This window comes from Pungitius pungitius, chromosome 9 (genome assembly GCF_949316345.1).
Source record: "Pungitius pungitius chromosome 9, fPunPun2.1, whole genome shotgun sequence".
In the NCBI taxonomy this organism is placed as follows: Eukaryota; Metazoa; Chordata; class Actinopteri; order Perciformes; family Gasterosteidae; genus Pungitius; species Pungitius pungitius.
Genome location: NC_084908.1, coordinates 1,760,970 through 1,781,303, shown reverse-complemented (window position 1 = coordinate 1,781,303; position 20,334 = coordinate 1,760,970). Strand labels below are relative to the sequence as shown.

At 41.9% G+C, this 20,334-nt stretch overlaps 3 protein-coding genes across 3 annotated transcripts in view; 1 reads left to right on the top strand and 2 right to left on the bottom strand.

Annotated features, from left to right (window-relative positions):
* tppp2 (tubulin polymerization-promoting protein family member 2) overlaps positions 1 to 9,800 on the top strand; it is a 155,739-nt gene extending 145,939 nt beyond the window's left edge. The window contains exons 2-5 of the mRNA XM_037472989.2: positions 6,687 to 6,751; positions 7,745 to 7,936; positions 8,198 to 8,351; positions 8,599 to 9,800. Of these exons, the coding sequence (XP_037328886.1) occupies positions 7,746 to 7,936; positions 8,198 to 8,351; positions 8,599 to 8,790 (537 nt within the window). The 5' untranslated portion in view covers positions 6,687 to 6,751; position 7,745 and the 3' untranslated portion in view covers positions 8,791 to 9,800. The remainder of the gene's footprint in view (positions 1 to 6,686; positions 6,752 to 7,744; positions 7,937 to 8,197; positions 8,352 to 8,598) is intronic.
* Positions 463 to 3,842, bottom strand: ftr84 (finTRIM family, member 84). The gene is made up of 7 exons (XM_037471185.2): positions 3,159 to 3,842; positions 2,958 to 3,053; positions 2,614 to 2,847; positions 2,141 to 2,297; positions 1,997 to 2,053; positions 1,745 to 1,798; positions 463 to 1,359 (listed from the first exon to the last, which is right to left on the bottom strand). Exons 1-7 carry the CDS (start codon positions 3,729 to 3,731, stop codon positions 818 to 820), a joined length of 1,713 nt encoding a protein of 570 aa, XP_037327082.2. The 5' UTR covers positions 3,732 to 3,842; the 3' UTR covers positions 463 to 817.
* A 111-nt stretch (positions 9,801 to 9,911) lies between the features above and the next one.
* On the bottom strand, positions 9,912 to 12,875 carry LOC119218496 (erythroblast NAD(P)(+)--arginine ADP-ribosyltransferase-like). Its single transcript, XM_037472988.2, has 3 exons — positions 12,822 to 12,875; positions 12,633 to 12,730; positions 9,912 to 12,170 (listed from the first exon to the last, which is right to left on the bottom strand). The coding sequence occupies exons 2-3, from the start codon at positions 12,705 to 12,707 to the stop codon at positions 11,358 to 11,360; spliced, it is 888 nt and encodes a 295-aa protein (XP_037328885.2). The 5' UTR covers positions 12,708 to 12,730; positions 12,822 to 12,875; the 3' UTR covers positions 9,912 to 11,357.
* Between the last annotated feature and the right edge of the window lie 7,459 nt (positions 12,876 to 20,334).

Below are 20,334 nucleotides of genomic sequence, written 5' to 3'. Positions count from 1 at the left end.
AATATAACCAAAACTCTGCAATAAATAAAACATAAAAGATTTGAAAATGAGTTACTGTGTAGATCAGTTTTTTGTGTTTTGACTGAAGGTTTGGTGGTTGTAAACAATGGTATATATGGGCCACATTATCTCCAGTCTCAAAATAGGACTCACTGCCTATAAATGATAGCAGTCTTTAACCTGAAAGTCACGGAGAGTGTTGAGGTTACTACGACGAGCTTTTCACTGGTTATGAAAACTTCTCAATTTCATGTTGACGCGTCAGGAAGCACGGGACGGGAGATCCAAATCCAGGGCAATGTGATCCTGATCAAGGCAGACTGCCTGAACCAGCAATATAGAAGGTTTTCTAAAAAAGACCCAGGAACTTTAGAAACAGTACTGTTTTGACCACAGGGAGCGCCAAAATCCTCACAAAATGACTGTTCAACACAACAGTGTGAGTTTGCATTTGCATTTTTAGTTTTAGTTCGTACACAAGCATGCATGAGATACATAAAACACACACACATATTGTCTGACATTTATCTGCTGGTTGTTTCAAACACAGAATGCTCCTCCCAGTTGAAAGCAGGCCCTCTGTTATTAGAAGTTTGTGGTCTTCACCCAGGTACTATACCATTTTCTTCCCAGCAGGAACTTGCATGAAACAAAAACTGAACTTTCAGAACTTCCTCACAGGAACGCGCACAATGTGGTCAGAAATGCATGCATAGGAAGGGTATACATTCTACTTTGTTGCACACACTTGCGTCACATGGCGCTGTTGGCTCGTATTGAACAGCACCTGTGAGATCATCGCTCATCACAGTAACCCTCAGTAAGTTGTGGTATTTTGCTTTAGTGGGCAAAGGGTGACAGAGGAGCCCACACCAAAGCCAGCATACAAAGGCTCACTGAACTGAGCTTTAAACCTGTGGATAAGCTCCATAGTCTCTGATATGGCGTAGTAGGCCACCGTGTTGCCTGCGCAATCCAGGTACACGCCGATTCGTGTGGCCCTGGGACCTCCGGGAAGGTCTTTGTCCACTTTATTGTGCCAGGCAGAGTATCCCGAGTCGGAGCAGAGAAGACTCCACGACTTGTCGTTGTAGCCCAGCAGGCTGTGCGAGTTCTTCCCCTTGCGGCTGATGCTCTTGTAGGCCACTCCGATGGAAAACTCCCCGCTCCACTCTGCCTCCCAGTAAAACCTGAAACCAGTCAGGGGCTCTTTGCACAGCACCTGGGAGAAGCCATCAAAGCGCTCGGGGTGATCTGGGTGAAACTGGACGGCTTTCCTCCGCGTGACCCGCTGGTTCCCGTCTGACAAGGCCAGCTCTTTGTAAACTGTGTTCGGATCCAAGGACAACTTGCAGGCGTCTGGGCAAAGACGGTCATACACGTGTTTTATGGAGCCTCATAAGGATCGTTCACTTCACATGATCACTCATCCCTCCCTTTGTCTGTTTTTCACCTAGTTGGTAAGTTACCTTTCTGAATTTCAGGAGCGGGTCAATTCCTCAACCCTACCAATTCCTGCATTAACACACACATATATATATATATATATATATATATATATATATATAACCCTGAACTGCATCTAATTCCCTGCAGAAGCTGCCACAAGCTATGCAAAGTTAAAGCCTCTCATCTCAAAAAGGTTTTTCTTTAATACATTGGTAAAAGCTTCTTTGTGTGTCCAAGTAGTTTCTTTAATTTTGTAAAAAACTGAATAAACTGAACCAAAAAACACTCAACTCACATCTTAAGAAGTCTGTCCTGGTTTTGGGCTCCTGAAAATCAACTCTCGAAGGAACTGTTTGAAATTAAAAAAGAAATGAAGTGGACAAACATTATTTTATCAAACATATATTTTATGTATAAATGTATCTATGTGTAATTAGATGCCGTTTTAACTTTCTCCCCTTAATTTGGTTATATAATACGTTATCATTCTCTGATATTAATTCTAATGAATTAATTTTCAAAGTTGTACAGGTTTGCACACATTTACCTCTCAGTCGTTTGTCTCCATTCCTCGGTAGAAGTATGTAGACGGGCGTTTCACTCACTGCGAGGATGATACAGCATTGGGTCAGCTTTACAGTTTTCATTGTGTGTGTGCATATTTTGCCAATTTCATCTGCTATTTACAAACCTGACTTGGAGATTTCACTCAATTCCTTCTTACAGAGGATGTCCAGATGTTCCTTCATCCCGGTGGCCGTCTTGCTCATCTCCCCAAAGGCGAACTGGGGGTTGATGAGCACTTTGGGAACCATGGCCTCAGGAGCAACGCACAGGGTCGGAAAGTTCTATTGGAATGGAAATCCAAAGTCAGGTCAAAAACACAAACAGTGCCCTTGGCTGACCAAAACAATACAACAGTTCCTGTTTCATTCAAAACATGGCATGGAGCAGGCAAAACATCAATACATAAATACATTTACCACCTTCAAAGTAGTGCCAGTATACTGTCATATTGAGTGAGGGAAGTACTTTTTAGTTTTAGTATGTTTGTTTGTAAAATGTTGGCCTCAAGATACATTAAGATGTTTGAGTGTGTGTGTGTGTGTGTGTTAAGACACAAATCGTCATATTTCTTCACATATACATTTATCTTTCAAGGACCTGCAGAAAGTGAATGTTGTCCTCTGTTTCCAGAATCTGCCGTAGCTCTGCATCTCTGCGCTGGAGCTCCAGGATCTCCTGCTCCAGGCGCTCCAGGTAGCCCTCGGCCTGCGACATCGCCGACTGCATGTTGGCCGTTATCATCTGGTGGATTTCGGCCTTCCAGCGCTCCACCGCCTGCAGCATTTCGTGGAAGGTCTTGTCGCTTTCTGCCTGCGCTCGCTGGGCAGCGCTCTGAAGGGGAGAACCAGTTGGTCGAGAGGTTTAGGAGGGGGGTGATATTTGCATTGGATGACAATCACTATGTTTGGAATTATGTTTGATTAGGAAACGTCTGATCCTACTTTGAGCACATCCACGTTGTGTTTGAGGTCCTGCAGCTCCTTCATCCTCTCCTGAATGATGTGCTGGACCTCAGTCTGGGTGACCACCAGGACCTTCTGATGTAAAAACAGGCTCATGTCAGGCGCTGCGATTTCTTAAATCAAACCCCCGACCCCCCGACCGTTGTCCTCTGTCCAAATATCCGTCACGTCGGGACTCACTTGTTTCTCGACGCGCTCCTCCTCCGCCGAGGTGATGTTGTGGCCGCGGTGCTCCCTGACGGTGCACAGCACGCACACGCACATCTGGTCCGTGCGGCAGAACAGCTCCAGGCCTTTCTCGTGCTGCGGGCAGATCTTCCGGTCCAGGTGGCCCGTCTCGTCCACCAGCTTGTGCCTCTTGAAGGTGGACGACTCGTAGTGCGGCTTGACGTGCGCTTCGCAGTAGTAGGCCAGGCACATGAGGCACGACTTCACGGCCTTGCTGCGGCGGCCCACGCAGAAGTCGCACAAGGACTCCCGCTGCATGTGCGGGAAGGGGGTGAGCGCCGGGAGCTGGCGCCGGGGCTCGTGGTTGACGTCGGGCACGTTGCGCCTCAGCACGGGCCGCGGCGTGAAGCTGGAGCGGCACTGCGGGCAGCTGTACACGCCCATGTGGTCGAACTGGTCCCAGTAGATCTTGATGCACTCCAGGCAGTAGGTGTCACCGCAGGGGATGGTGACCGGGTCTATGGGCACATCCGCGCACAGAGGACAGTATTCCTCCGGGGGGAAAGGGAAACTGGATTCGGCCATGATGATGAATATTTAAAAATCAAATATGAGTTTGAATGATGGTATGTCCAGGTCTGTGAAGAGAATCCTACTTCCTTTTATCCTCCAACCCGTTTTTCAAACAAGGCACAATGCCGCTGTCCCGTGATATTTAACCAAAAGGCTTTGTTTGTACTTTAAACAAACAGTGACGTCTTCCCATATCACCTGTGTAGCAGCAGGTGCCACCGCGATGGAACGGCCTGACGAGCAGGAATTACAGGGAAACACCCACAGTGAGGTTGAGCTGTCACAGGGGTAAAAACCTTCCATCATTTGTATTGGTGTTGAACTGTAATGCTTGTTGACCACGGGATCTTTTTTTGGTTCACGTGAGCTGCTGTTGCGCTGCTTGCAAAGCGCAGGGTCCCTTTCAAGTAGGAGGTTCAACAAACTCTGAGTTGATTCACCCTGAGATGGAAAACTGAGTCTGGGGGTTCAGAACAGATGTTTAGAGTTGGTTCAGAACAGATGTTTAGAGTTGGTTCAGAACAGATGTTTAGAGTTGGTTCAGAACAGATGTTTAGAGTTGGTTCAATCAACTGGGAGTAGGTGGAGTCAGAGTTGAAGGCAGCATGAATGGAGCCACGATACAACGATTTACCATGGCAACAACCACAAACAATCGGTCGGCATACGTCGTCCCTGTTGAGCTGGATGTATTGATGCAGGCGTACGGCGAATGTCAACCGTCATCGGAACCAAAGCAACACGCTACTGCAGCAAAAGACAGAGAAACGTGGGAGAAAACTGCTGCTCGGGTCAAAGTGTAAGTTCCAATATAGTGTTGTATATTAATATTTAATGTACACTCTAATCATAAGTTTTACTAATTCCCAGTGGAGAAATTACATTTTACACTGCGCTACACACAGGCTTGAAATACACACCATGCTCATATTTAATCACAAGAATAATGTCGCTAGTAAAAACTGGTATAATGGTATTGAACCTATAATGTATTTTCCTGTGGAACTCCTTTTTAATGTCTCTCACTTGTTTGTGTCCAGGGAACAAACACGTTTAAAAGACGTTTCACGCTTTTCTGTGAAGAAAAACTATACCACTCAACCAATTAGTTATCTAGAAATTAAAATATGTTTCATTGGGGCCTCAATATTCTCTCGACATTTAACACCCTGCGAAGTAAAACCGCTTCTTCGTCAACAGGATTGTCCAGAAAAAGACTTTAACGTAACAGAGGTCATAAACAATCTTATTTTGTTCACATGTGGAAACTGGGGTAAAATACGCCTGATACAGAGTGACTGAATGAATGAGGAAATGAAAGAGCGCTGTGTCATTGGCTGGCTGCTGTCAGAGGGAGAAGACCAGGTTAGGTTCACAGTCTCAGTTACCATAGTGACTGACCCTGAGGTTTAGTTACCTCCCTTTCTGTAAGAGACAAACCATGAGTTTCCCTCATCTCAGGGTTGACAAACTTCACTTAAACCCGCTTCTTGAAACGGACCCCTGAGATCTTAGTCACCAGTCAGTGATTTGTTCAGGGATGAGTGTAAATAGATTACTTTCAATTTCCCCCCAAAACAGCATTCATCATGGGACAAGACGTTGCTGCACTTGCTGGTATTTACAATTAGATGGAGGGGATTACTTTCCATTTGACTGAGAACAAAGTGGTTTCATGATGGTGCATGATGTCAAAACAACTTGTTGTGTTTATCCTGTGAACAAAGCAAAGAGCATCAGTCAGTCAGTCAGTCAGTCAGTCAGTGGGCCTATGCGGGTTCCCACGCTGACAAACCTGAGAAATAATCCTGCTCTGATAGCAGGTAGACCCCTAGTGGTGTTTTGATATCTGACGGGGCATTTATTTGAGTTCTTGTGAGAATATTGCCCCAACATGCTCACAAGCTCCGCCCCCCCCCCCCCCCTCCTCCTCCTCCTCCTGGTGCTCGTGCTGAGCGAGAGAGGGAGAGAGATACAGGCAGGCAGACAGGCAGAGAATTTAAAGTGAGTTTTACTGTTCTACAAATTAGACAAGTTCACTAGTTTTGTTTAATCACAGTCTGGTGATGCATGTTGTGGTACATTATTGGTGTAGTGTTGCTTATGCTTCAACTCTGACAGAAAACAGTTTAAAAAAATATGTGTGTTTTCATCGTTATAGAGATTGTGTAAGTCACTCTTAATTATTATGCACAGCATTGATTTATCTCATTTAAATTTGCAGCATGTTGCCAAGAAAAGAGAAACTCCAAAAGCAGAAAGACAGGGAAAATGTCCTGTGTTTTTACTTAATTCATTTTATTATTAGTATTTTTAATTTCATGAATATTTTTGGCGATGGGTGCCCTTTTGTTTTGGTTTGAGCCCCCCCCCCCCCCTAAAATGTCTGCGCATGGGCCTGTGCTGAAAGACGGATAATCTTTTTCTGCACAGTGTCAGCTTTTGTCCTGTGAAGAGCCGCTCTTTGTCTAGACAAGAGGACTCTTGTAACAATGACAGTAAGAGAGAGAAAAAAAAGGAGAGATGACATGAACGAGGGGGGGGGGGGGGGGGGGAGTGCATTGGAGGGATGACAGATAGCTGTGAGCTGAGGTTATTCTTATAGCGGGAGAATGGAGGAAATGCTAATCTTTTGGGATGCTGCAGCTGCCCTAAAAACATGGACAACGGAATGATGATATGTGGCACAAATGGAAAGAGTTAAAAATGAACAGAGGTTGAGAAATCCTTCCGCAGAAGCAACTCTGTGCAGAGAGGAGCTGATGAGAGTGAATAGACACACAAGAGAGGCTAAGTGCCGATGATGTCATTGGCTGTGCTGGTCGGTACTCTCTCCCTCCTCACTCCCCCTCCCTCCCTCCCTCCCTCTCTCCTCCTGCGTCTCTGTGTCCCTCCATCGCTGTCGTCATTGTGAGACTGGGAGTGGCAGGAAGAAGGAGAGGCAGAGATAGAAAAATAGGAAGAGAAAAGAGATCAAGCACATCAAGATCATCCTGAATATTTTCAAAGCATCCTTTCATTTACGGCAGCAGGTAGGCCTAACGCTTTTATTTTCATGTATGTTACACGCAGTAGCAAGCAATCCCATAAACTGGCTGTGGAAAAAGCAGCAGCAAGAAGCCATGTAGGTATTTAACTGTTGAGCTAACAGGATGTATTGTTTATGTGCACATTTTCTGATGCTACAGTTTATTTCAATGTTGGATCTTATTAAGAAATAGTGTCTGTATCATAAGTGCTTGTAGCCAGACAGAAATGCAACTCTGCATTTATCTAAATCACGTTTTTTAAGGTTTAATGCCTCATTATTTTTATCTAAATGGCCAACAATGAAATATCTAACTCAGAAATATTTGATTGGTACCATGAAAAGGGCAATTCTGCCCTTTTCAGTGTTCTTTTCAAATATTTTCATTGTTTTATTCTACTTCGAATCAGGTTTTTATGTCACTGTTAATTACCAATGTTTACTAAATACACCTCCTTACTTGTTAACACACAGCAGCATCAAGTTATGGACAAGTGTGTGTGTTTCTGTGTGGACCAGGAGGAGACAGAGAGGAGAGGGAGCACGTTTGTTTATACACCATTAGACTGAAGAGCAGAGTAGCCGCTGATTGAATTAGATGGGCCTGACTGCAGCTTTAGTGTAAGAGGGACATAATGATGGATGTGAAAGTGTGTGTGTGTGTGTGTGTGTGTGTGTGTGTGTGTGTGTGTGTGTGTGTGCGTGTGTGTGTACAAGTGAGCTAGCGAGAGTAAAAACATTTACTTAGACGGAACATAATGGCAGCGCTCTCCTGGCAGTCCAACTATCAATCAGCTAATTGTGTCATCATGACGTTCTCTCATTTTACTAAACGTCCTCCCAAGGAGATAAAGTTAATGAACCACCAAAGTGAAAGTGTGGTTGCTTTTTTAAAAAAGGGCCTTTTGAAGGAAAGGACATTGAAACTGTGTTCATTGATTATTCTGTTGTGTTGACCACCTTCAGCCTGACACTTTGTTCTCTGTGCATTTGTCAGCATGGCGGAGGGATCAGTATCCGCAGCAGAAGTGGAAACCTCCTTCCAGAAGTTTGCAGTTCATGGAGACACAAAAGCCAGAGGGAAGGAGATGAACGGCAAGAACTTTGCTAAGATCTGCAAGGACTGCGCCATAATAGACGGCAAGAACGTCACCACGACAGACGTGGACATAGTTTTCAGCAAAGTCAAGTAAGATTTCGTTCATGTGTTTACAACAAAAACTTTAGGATTACAAACATACTTTCATCCTATGGACACCATGAATATGTAGATCAAATTGAATGGAAATCCATTTCTTGAAAAACTTTAATTGTTAAGCTTATTGAGGACAATTTAGGCCAACGTCAGTAGGAACATTTGTTATTATAAATTATTTGTAAAAAAAAAAAAAAAATCTGAATTGAGTTACTTGCCTCAGAGGACATTTGGCAGCACTGTGTGTTTCCTCAGGGCGAAGTCCGCTCGTGTGATCACGTTTGAGCAGTTCAACCAGGCCCTGACAGAGTTGGCTCCCAAACGTTTCAAAGGCAAAAGCAAAGAGGAGTCTCTCCAGCAGCTGTACGGCCTCATCGTTGGTAAGGAGCCTGCCAACGTCGGCGTCACTGTGAGTATTATGTCATTTCACCCGTCTCCGGCAGGCATCATTAAATAACGCTGAACTGCTTCCTCAACAACTTAATGCTGCGATTGGTTCCTCCAGAAACATCACATTGAACACATCATGGCTTACAAAGATCATTTATAAAGGTGCTGGAAAAATATCAAAGAAATGAGAGAGAGTGAGTGGAAAATAAGGTCAGCAGGTGGATGGGTATAAAATGTGTGTGTGTGTGTGTGTGTTTTTTTTTTAGAAAGTGGCAAAGGCAGCAGCAGTGGACAGACTGACTGACACCACCAAGTACACCGGAGCGCACAAGGAGCGGTTTGACGAGTCAGGCAAAGGAAAAGGAAAAGTGGGGCGGGAGGACGTCCCGGACGGCAGTGGCTACGTGGGCGCTTACAAGGGCAGCGGCACTTATGAGGAAAAGGTCAAAGAGGCATAATTCTGCAAACTTTATTCAACAGGTAGAATTAGCACTGTTAAATATTCAAAGAATCTGAAATGAATTTTTAATACAAAACAAATTAACTGTGGATGTTTGTTGCCCTGGCAATATTAACTAAATCTATTTAATATGCAATTAGAGGAAAGAAAACTACAAGTAAGTGAAGACCGGCTTGCATATTTTAAGGAAACTATTTCTAAAAATAAAATCCAGAGATGATGGACAACCGATGTCTAATCTGTTGTACGGGAGCATGAAAGATGATGCCGAATATTTTCAATGATTCTTCAAGGACCAAAAAAATAAAAACTGTACTTACAGCCAAGCATGCTTTAAATAAGCTTTAAATAACACTGTGCCTTAGTATCGATGTAGCCACTAGAGTGAATGCTATGATATACAGTAATGTGTTGGTAAACTCACTTATCTTGATGCAATGGACGACGGCAGGTTTCAGGAAATGAAGCTGCGTCAGCAGTTAGTCTTTTACTCGCTCGGCTCATCACTCAAAGCTCAATGGCTTTTGCAACTTAAACCACTCAGTGGCCGGAATACGTCTTGTTATGGCATGTGAATCAAATCATGAATGAAAATGTATATTTACGAGCAGTGAAGAACAGAGAATGATCCCTTGTTGATGAAGCAACGACACAAGGCAGCCTACATCTGTATTTCTCATCCTTAAAAGACAAAAACATTATGCTGTAACTGTTAAGCTCAGATAGTGTAAGCTGATTCATTTTTTTTTTCCAAGGTTAAATCAAATAAGATTATTGCTTTCTTCACCCTGAATTTGAGGCTGGAAAAGATATTTTAAGAGAAGTGAATGTAATAGTGCAACATCATATTGATTATATATATATACACGTGTCTTCTACCTGGACCCTCCTTGTATTGTGAGACCTATGGCATTTATGGAGGATTAATTACCAATGGATGTACTTATATTTAAAGGTTAGATTACCTCATCCATGTCTCATATTAAAGGCCAATACAGTGAAGCAACATCTGGATTTCGTGTGTGTGGTGTCATTGAATTCCATAATGCATGTATTCTCTGCATTCCTGCATTTATGATCAGTCAAAGTATTTCTTTTTAAACATTTCCTTTGCAGGTGTGCACCATAGATATGTCAGACCATCTGAAACCGGCACCTGGGTGGCTCTGATGACAGCCTTAAAAGAAGTAAAGGGAGCTTTTGTTCTGCAATTTTTCTAGTTCATTGTAATTTCAGTTAAAGAAAATAGTGAGTTTTAATTAATACAATTTAATTGTAGCCTGTATATGAAAGCCAATCAATGGCAAATGGCAAAAAAAACAGTCACTTTTTTATTTTCTGACTGAAATAGGAAAACAGTCAGGTACAAGCCTCATAAAGTACTTTCTATTTAAGTATTGCATTCGAGTATATAGTCTAAATACTGCCACTGCACTAAACTTTAATATAGGCTTTTAAATCAACTATATTACAAGGTTGAATTTTGTCCTTTATCCACTTTTGGAAGAAAAAAATGTAGAATCAAGTTTTATAGAAAAGAATGTGTTTATGAAATATGTTGTACTAAGGATTTAACTGAACAAGAAGTTAATGAGGCAAATAAATCAGCAACCAAATGTGTGAAACTTAGTTACAGCTGTGATCACAAGTAATCTCTCAGACACAAAGTGGAAAAATGTGAGCATTTCCTGCAGTTATTAAATTACAACGACATTAAAAAGGTTAATTAATAAGTGAAAACCGTGGCCCTCCTCACAATGACACACCTTATTTACGCCTTGTTACCACCTTTCAACTGTGAGCATGGAACTAAAAAACACACACACACACACACACACACGAACAAACACAGCGATGTCTCATGCCTTTGTGTTGACTTTCATCTCCTAAAGAGTTCCCTTATCTATAAACTCAATAGCTATCAGCCTAATTCTAATCCTAACCTTAAACCCTCTCTTAACCCCAACATGTAATGATTTGCATAGTGGAGACGGCCCTGTTTCAGAAAGCAGTTTAAACAAAGGCTGAGATTAACCCTGAACTCTGAGTTTGTCTTTGCAGGACAACTGATGAAAGTTTGTTTCATTAACTGTGAGTTCATTCACTCTGAGTCAGGCTCCTGCGTGGCAAATGAAAGAAGAAGCCGTCATCAATACATCTCCACCGTCACAGACCCAGCGTTAAGGGTTACCTGGGAAGTCAATGTGTGAATGTTCATTATCTTGACAGCATCTAGTGGTCATATCTAGTATTACACTATAGTAGAAAGACGCTGTCTGGTCCAGGGTAAAAACTATTATCCTCAGTAGTTGATTGATTGGGTAAAATACACTGCTGCATTGTCTTTTTTTATACTAGAATGGTTTTCATATTCCTTCACCTATACTTATTTACTTATTATTATTAATAATCAACTTAGAAAACAAAAGACAACACATGTTTGCTAAGCAATATGTTTTATTGATGTCATGAAGAAAATGTCTACATAATCATCATTTTGTTGTATAGCCTTTTCAATGTAAAAAACAACACCGAGTTTGAGAAAAAGTTGCGTAGCCATGGGGTCTAAGAAGCATCAAATGCAGTTTGCTTTACACGATCAAAACATTTTCCCTTCGCCCCCCCCAGTTGAACGGGGTTCTTGTAGGCGGCTTTGCAGTTCAGATTGCTATGAATACCTGCGCTCTCCAGGACATAAACAACCTTACAGTCCTCCAGACCTGTAACCTTTTGTTTGTTTGTTACCTCAGTTATGTTGAAGGTCTCGTAAGGAGGGATGAGCACCTCTTGCTCTCTATCTTTAAGTTCAGGATACTTTTTTAGCTTTGCACCTGAACAGGTTCTGATTTTAAAGCAGGCCTTGTTCCCGAAATGGGTCAGTGTTGTGATCATAGAGCTGGAGGTAAAGGCGCCAAAGCGCATTATTTGGTTGACTTTGCCAATGAACTTAGTATTACTTCGGCGGTAAGAAATGTGACAGTCCGGCTGACCTTTTCTGAGGATCTGTACAGCAGATGTCAGCCAGAAATGTAAGGAGTGATATGGAAATAAAGTGTAGTTGCACCTGCCCGTTAAGACTTTTTCATTGAACGTTTTGTAAAACCCACCATAACCAGATGTATAAACACATATTGCTTGCATGTGATCTTTAGTCAGAGCCTCGTCCCCTTTATCTATATTGTTGAGTCCACGCTTTACACATTTTTGTGCATTTCTACAGACATTTGAAAATGTTTTAGTCTTCTCTTCTTCAAAGTATTTGTCCTTGATCCTTTTTGTCATTGGTTCGTTGCAGCCAAAGTACATGTCATCAACAGCCCCCTCAGCCATGTTTAGCTGGACCGCCTCGTCCTTCGGTCGATGGACCTTAAAGCTGATCTAGAGGAGAGATGTAGAAGAACTAAATGCATTGACAGATCTTTTGTTTTTACATAATATACACTCAATGGTCCTCAAGGATCACTCTGGTGCTCTCTGCTCCCCCCGCTGCTGCAAGCGCCACGTGGACTTATTGGCAAAATATTACTGTCAGTGTGGAACTACCGTGCATGGAAAAATAACAACAACCAAAAGAAATATAACTTTTTTTTTTTCTTCAGAAGAATTGTAGAATTACAATTAGGGGGAGTAATTTCTGTTATAAATGTAGGGGAAACGCTGTTGAGTATCAGTACTGAAGATACTTCTTTGGGGGCCTCGGGGGGGCTCGCCAGATTACTTAAAGCAGTGAATGTGCTCGATCAATAATTGATGCACAGATGTACACGCTGTTAACGTTTGTACATTTTAAAGATTTCAATCAAATGGTTTAGATATAAGTGTGCGCGATGTGCCACTCACCTTCATGGAGCCCACAGGCAGCATCCAGCAAAGGAGCAGACGTGTTGCAGTGAAAACCAGCATGTTACCTTTCATCTCTGCAGGTCAACCAGCAGCCTCTGGATTCACACACAAAAGATAAGAACAATGAGGTTTAAGGGTATGTTCCAAACAGACTTTAATAGGTGGTTTTAAAATACTGTAACTCACCAGTCTTTTTAACAGAAGAATAAATTCAGCGTCTTTCAGCCAAAAGGTTTTGATCAAACACGGGGTTATGAGGGAGGGAGGGAGGGTTGTATATAAGGCCTGTCTGGTTCCAGAAAGGTCACCTCAGACCACATTCGCACAAACGCCCACATTGATTAATTGTGTGTGTGTGAGTGTGTTACGTGCCGTGTTTTGTTGTGCTGTGTGGTGTGTGTGGTGTGTGTGGTGTTTGCACAGTTCAGTGAAGCCAATTCACTCTGAGCCAAAAAAAAAGAAAAAAGAATTACACATTATAATTTATGTTTATGTATAACTTTTATAGTTAATAGCTAGAATGTGATCAGCAGTTTGCCTACATTTTACCAGTGCTCCTACCAATTTCCTCGAAATGCATCACATGTTCATTTATTCTATGCAGTACACAAAGAAACCATGTCACAATGGAAGAGCGGTTGGAAGGTTATGCTGCACAGATAAAATAATAAAAATCTAAAGTACAGAAAGAGACAGAAGCGTTTAACCTTTTGCACGATAGTTAACTTGAATTTGACAAGTTACATCGTTTTTTCTAACCTCCTGTGTGCAGCACAATGTGAAAGTAGGCCAACACGGCATGTCTAAGTTTTGTTGTTAACCTCAATTTCCTGTAAGCAGCATACTGATGTGTGGAAAATCCACGTGTAAAAAGTGTGGTCTCACACATTGACATTTTTCCCCCACAATACATGATTAAAATATGGTAACAGTTAAGATCTTCAGGCTCCAGGCCATGCATTGACTGTAAAGGAAAGTAGCACAGGTCCTGTAACTAATATACTTATTTAGCCTCTTGTAAGAGGGGCCACTGGGCCACAGTGTTGAATACACATCATTTTTTTTTCTTTTAGTAGGGCCGGGGTCTTCCTGAATGCATTAACCGCCGTGTTTGTGTCTGCACACATGCATGCAGCGGGTGAGATGAGTATTGAACACGTCACCATTTTTCTCAGTGAATATATTTCCAAAAGAGCTATTGACATGACATTTTCACCAGATGTTGGTAACAACCCAAGTAATACATACAAAGAAACCAAAGCAAAGAAGTTCAGAAATAAAGAGTCAAAATATAGAGTCGAAAACTCAAGACACACCTCTTTAGACTCTACCTTGACTAAAACACTCGCAAACCGTAGCACTAACAAATGGTAGCACTTAAATTGTACTTATAATGGCACTTTTCTATAACATGTTTTGAAACTGCTTATTTGATGAAAAATGTACTTTCTTGTTACTTTGTTTTGCTGTGTGGTGTGTGTGTGTGTGTGTGTGTGTGTGTGTGTGTGTGAGAGTGTGAGATTCTCCTCAGGTGTGATGGTGACGTCACTCCTGCAGCTGCAGCTGATCAGCTGATCAGCAAAGGATATGTGGCGGTGCCAAGCCAGAGTTCAGGGTGCTTGTGGCAGTGGAGGCCAGAGTGAGCAGAGAGGTGGTGGATTGAGTTGCAGACCAGTTGCAGACCAGTTGCAGACCAAAGAAGCCAAGCTCGTCTTCCTTTTGAAGATTGTTTTCAGTTGCTTTTTGTTGAGTCTTTTCCATTAAATAATTGTCTGTTAAGACCTCCCGGGTTTATTATTTTACATTGTTTCTCTGAAAAGGGCAGATGAACAGATATGTCTCCCACACTATGTAAGTCAGCTGCTGAATCAACCGGCTTCCTGAACTAGACCGGCTCTTGCACTTTAAAAAAACAATATACGCTGTCTGTACATGTTGTATTGCCTTAGTAACGTTGTTAACACATTTAAGCCTTCTGTGTATTTTTATCATTTATATTGTTTGCATTAATGGCAATAAGAACCTCTTTATCGCTTCTCTTCATGCATGTTTGATGGTTTTCCAGCAGATGGCAGCATTGTTTGACTATTTTGACTCTTCTTGACCCGCTCGATTCTCAATGTTCTGTTTGCGTGTTCAGGTATGTGCGTCGTGTGGCTTTGCCTCAAAACCTTCTGATTGTTTTTCTATTTAATCCTCTATCGAGGCAACACCGTGGGAGAGATACGGGAGGAACAAAGGGAGGGAGAGCAGATGGCAAAGGTGGGTTGGAGAGGGACAGTTGATCGGGAGAGGTCCAGCGGAAAGGAGCAGAGTGAAAGACACGCACAGCCAGATGTGGAGGTCGTGAAAAACAGCCAGGTCGTTACTGATGAAGAGAGAGGAAGAGGTGATTCAAGGAAAGTGACAGAAGAACGTAAAGGCCGGGGTGAAGAAGTGAAAGAAGCGTGTGGCCATCCATGGAGGAAGCTTTTGGTGAGTCCCAGAGAGAGAGAAGGAAGACCCTCTCAAGAGCAGGAACACAGGAGCAAGGAGGGGAAGGAAGTCATCACGTGTGGATGGGGAGAGGAAGCTGAGACACGTGCCCTCCTTCTCTGGAAAGAGTAGAAGGTTAAAAGAAAGAGGGATTAGGGAGGACGTAAAGGATTTCAGGAGAAAAGTTAAAGGGGCTGAATACAAAATTGTGAAAAATTCTATTGCTTCTCAACAAAGAGCGCAGGGTGGGAGAGGCAGGCATGCATATGGAGGCGTAGAGAGATGGTGGTTCAGTTTAGATCCTGAATGGGTTTAACCACAGACAAAATGTGTTTAACTATAAATGAATGGAAAACCTGGAAATTTCAGCCACTTTCCACAAGCACACTCGCTTGTAAGAGACACAACAAAAAACTAAAAGGAGACATGAAATGAACGGATGTTTGGATGGTCGGCGATGTGGGGACAAAATCGGACAAAAATCAGTGGAAAGAGATGTTTTACTTCAGTGAATCACGTCTGGCAGATCCAGGGAAAACAGAGGGATGAGGAGGAGTAAGTGCAAAATGGAGGTGAGACGCAACGAAAAGGGGGAGGGAAAGGAGGCGTTTGGCTAATATGTTCCAGTGAGTTAGACGCAGTAGAAGGAATCCTCTTCAAGTGGGTCACAGAGGCTGCAAAAAGACATTTATCATACATGACAGCACCGCATTGTGCATGTGTGTGTTGGTGTGTGTATTTCCCTCCATTGTGGGTCTGTCTGTGTACATGTGTATGCAAATCGTTGTGAGTCAAGCTTCTTTGATACGGCACAGATGCTGAGCCAGGTGAGGGGAGACACTTTCTTCTCCCTCTCTCATGCTCCCTTCTCTTCCATTTCTGTCTTTTTTCTATAAATGATTATTATCTCCTGACCTTTCTGATCTAATGTTAACAATTTGTTTCATCTCCTTATTTTATTTTTCATCTTTCTTCTCTTCTTCTTTCCTTCACACCCACACTCTTGTCATGTCTATTTCAATATGACCTTTCATTTTTTCACGTTAACGTGTTTTCTTCTAGGAGAAGCACACATTTCATTTGTTATCATACTCAAAATACCTGTTGACAGTATGTCTTAAAGCATTTAAGCAGATTATCAGATCTTACGGCCCAAATTGTTTCATAGTACTACATATATAAACCCTAATCCTAAAGTATATTTAATTTGAAACAAAGCTAACAGTGCATTTATTTTCTGTGGGAAAACGATCTATATGTTATGCTAAAATATGATAATAAGCTTGGTTCTGCGTTGTTTGTAATTGTGTGTTTGTTTGTTTTTACCCTTTGCATAATTGGAGAGCCATTCTTTTTGATCTACCTCACACTTCAGGGGTGTACTTCTTTGGGGGGGGGGCTCTAGAGCTCTGGGGTCTCAGGGGGCAGCAGCCGATTGACCACAGTCCGTTTTTGCTGCTGGATGCTGGGTAAACTAAGTCACGCTCCTCTTTACTCCTCTGGGGTACCGTGAGGTACAAGCCGGTTGCTATGGCAATGTCCACTACTGCTATTTACCTGCTGAACTTTTGGATTCATGGATGACCCTGAAAGATTTTCAAATATCACTCTGCGCACCCTTGCACACAGTTACTGTGTATATTGTCAGCAATGTTGAGTTTCAAACTTTTTTATTGCCTTTTTCCCCACAAAGTTTTCTATTTTTATTTCTGACAAGTTGAACAATCATTTGAATAAATACATGAGAAGGTCAGAAACATAACCTTCAAGTGGGAGTAGAAGTTGTTATTTTCTTCCCTCAAGAAATATTGTATCCACTGGTTTCTGAATTGTATTTTTCTCTTAGAGGTATACTTAACTATTATTGTAATCTCTAATCCCCATGAAGGTTACAAACAACAGAGGAGGCCATGATGTTCCTCAATAAACATGGACTTTGAAGTACAATAACACAACTTTTCTTTTTCATTTTTCATTTTTTAAATGTATTTTATTCAAATGAGTACTTGATGGGCTTTCTTATGCAGTGAATAAAACAGTGACCCTGCAACATCTTTGTTTCATGAAATACATTACTGAGGATTTTGAGACTTGCTGTCACAATTGCCTGGTTGAGTAAAGTGTAACTGTTTACACCTTTGGTTTCACATCAGGAAAGTGAAAACAACCATCAACAATCATCTAGTAATAGACGTCAGGTGGGTAATAAATAGGAGGAATTGGTGTGAAGTACAGTGACTTTTTGAATGATAAAGAAAGGAAATGTGACTACAGACCAGGCAGAAGGGGAGAGGTCTCTATATAGAAGAAAGATTTTAACAATTAGTAGCTAGACGTGTGTTTTCATGGCATGTAATGGATGAATCAGCATTAGTACACAATCATATTTTTATGTTATTAGTAGGGCTGTCAAAAATAGCGTGTTAACGACATTAATTAGTTGTTTGTTGTTAATTACGTCAATTTTTTAAACACATTTCACGCATGCGCAGTGTGACAAATTATTCAGATCAGGAAAGTACCTCTTCCTCTAGGGAATGCACTTCATCCTATACAACACATTACTGCCACCTGGAGGCATATGTCAGGCCGTCAGGTTCAGCAAGTTGTTTGCGCCAGTCCACGCTGAATGTTTGCAGCCATTAACAAAATCAACCTCAACCTCTCAATTCACACGCGGGCATCAGCACACATGTCGAAAAAAGTGAAATAAGGATCACAGCATAAAAGTAGTGAAATCAACTAGGGCTTTATTAGAAATGCCATTATATGACTTTACTTGACCTGCAATTCTATTATAACGGTATGGAACGGTTGTGGATTCCAGCCTGAGAATCTATGAGAATAGAGGTTGGATTCAAAAGCATCAACAGGTGTGTGGTGGAACAGTGCAGGGAGATAGCTGGAAGGCTGAAGTGTGGAGGATCCTCAGTTCAAACCTGCTCTCTCAGAAGGAGGGCTTGGTTGCAGTCAGGGCTTCAAACTGTAAACTTTGAAACAGTTTTGAGGTTTAGTAAACAATCCCAAGGTCTAATATGAGAAACGGACACAGTGAGGCATGTGCTTGAATAGCACAAGGGAACAACTGAAGGGCTGCAGGCTCAAACCTGCTGTCTGAGGTTGTGGGTTCATGCCCCTTCATGCAGACATCACTTCTGCTTTGAAAGAGTTTTGAGGTTTGAGTAGCAGTCTCAAGGTTAAATACGAGAAACGAAATTTTAATTGGTGCATGGCGAGGTAGTGCAGCACAAGAGCTGAGGAGCTACTGTCCTTACTCTATAGGTTGTGGGTTCAAGCCCAGTCTTGGGTTTGAGCCTTTGGCTTTACTTCAGGTTTGAGTAGCAATCTCAAGGTTAAATACAACAAACAAAGGGCTGGTTAGTATGTGGTGAAGTAGCACAGCGGAAGTGCTGCTGACATAAGCACCTGCACTGCACTTGAAGGTTGTGGGTTCAAGCCCAGATGTGGAAATAGCATTTAAAAAGAGTTTTGAGTAGCAGTCTCAAGGTTAGATACGAGAAACAACAATTTAATTTGTGCATGGTGAGGTAGTGCAGCACAAGAGCTGAGGAGCTACTGTCCTTACTCTATAGGTTGAGGGTTCAAGCCCAGTCTTGGGTTTGAGCCTTTGGCTTTACTTCAGGTTTGAGTAGCAATCTCAAGGTTAAATACAATAAACAAAGGGCTGGTTAGTGTGTGGTGAAGTAGCACAGTGGAAGAGCTGCTGACATAAGTCCCTGCACTGCTCTTGAAGGTTGTTGGTTCAAGCCCAGAAGTGGAAATAGCATTTAAAAAGAGTTTTGAGGTTTGAGTAGCAGTCTCAAGGTTAAATACGAGAAACAAAATTTTGATTGGTGCATGGTGAGGTAGTGCAGCACAAGAGCTGAGGAGCTACTGTCCTTACCTTGTAGGTTGTGTGTTCAAGCCCAGTCTTGGGTTTGAGCCTTTGGCTTTACTTCAGGTTTGAGTAGCAATCTCAAGGTTAAATACAACAAAAAAAGGGCTGGTTAGTGTGTGGTGAAGTAGCACAGTGGAAGAGCTGCTGACATAAGCCCCTGCACTGCACTTGAAGGTTGTGGGTTCAAGCCCAGATGTGGAAATAGCAATTAATAGAGTTTTAAAGTTTAACTCAAATGCTCAAGGTTAAATAGGAGAATCAAAGTTGCCAAAATGTGACCAGGACTGGTAGTGTAGGGGTGAGTGCAGGGTGCCAAAAGCCTCTGTGCGCACCGCCAGTGGGTTCAAATCCCACCCGCCAAGTCTTGAGCGCACTACTGCGGAGGTAGTAGTGGGGGCATTGTCCCCACTGGTTGTTTCAGAGAAGTGAACCCTAGGGGTTATGCAGAAACACATGGCGCGTTCACTTGAGTTATGATGGCATTGTCAAGAATGATGAAGAATCTTTTGAATGATGAATTGAATTTGATGTTAATTGCTTTGCTTTAGCCATGCTACGTAGCCTATAGGGTTCCACCTTTTTGACGGGAGAGAAGGCCGGATGAGTCAGTAAAGATGAGCAGATGTGTCTCATTCAGTGGTCACACTGACATGAAACTTATTACAGCCTCTGAGGGCATTTTTCAAGACAATCACATTATGATTTTTTTTAAATGTCAGTTACCCAAAACTAAAAAAGGATTTAGGAAGAGCCACCATGTCCCTTGAGGGTTGAACCCAGATAAGGTTTAAAGTACAGAAATTTGGGGCATTTGGCATTACTGAAAGGGACGTGTAGGTTGCGCCATCTAAGATCATTCCAGTCATGTCATGGGAAAAAAAATATTGTGAAAAAAGTCAAAATATGTAGGGTCAAAAAAGAAAATATTTTATTTAAATAATAGGTACAAAATTATTATAAAAAAATGTATGTCAGGTCAATATATATATAATATAATATATAATATATATATATATATTATTAGGGCCGGGACTCGATTAAAAATATTAATCTAATTAATTAGAGGCTTTGTAATTAATTAATCGAAATTAATCGCATTTTAATTGCATAAATATTTGACCTGAGAACAGTGAGAAGTAATTTTTTTCACATGGATTTTTCTTTTTGTTCAACCAATTCCAGCAGACAAGTGTAGCAATAGCATATTTAGAAATATAGTACTTTCAGAAATTCAGGTAGCCTATAGGTAAGTAGACCTTCTGTAAACTATGCTTTTTTTCAAGTACATTCAGAACATTGGTTATTTTTTCAGACGTGGACTTAGTT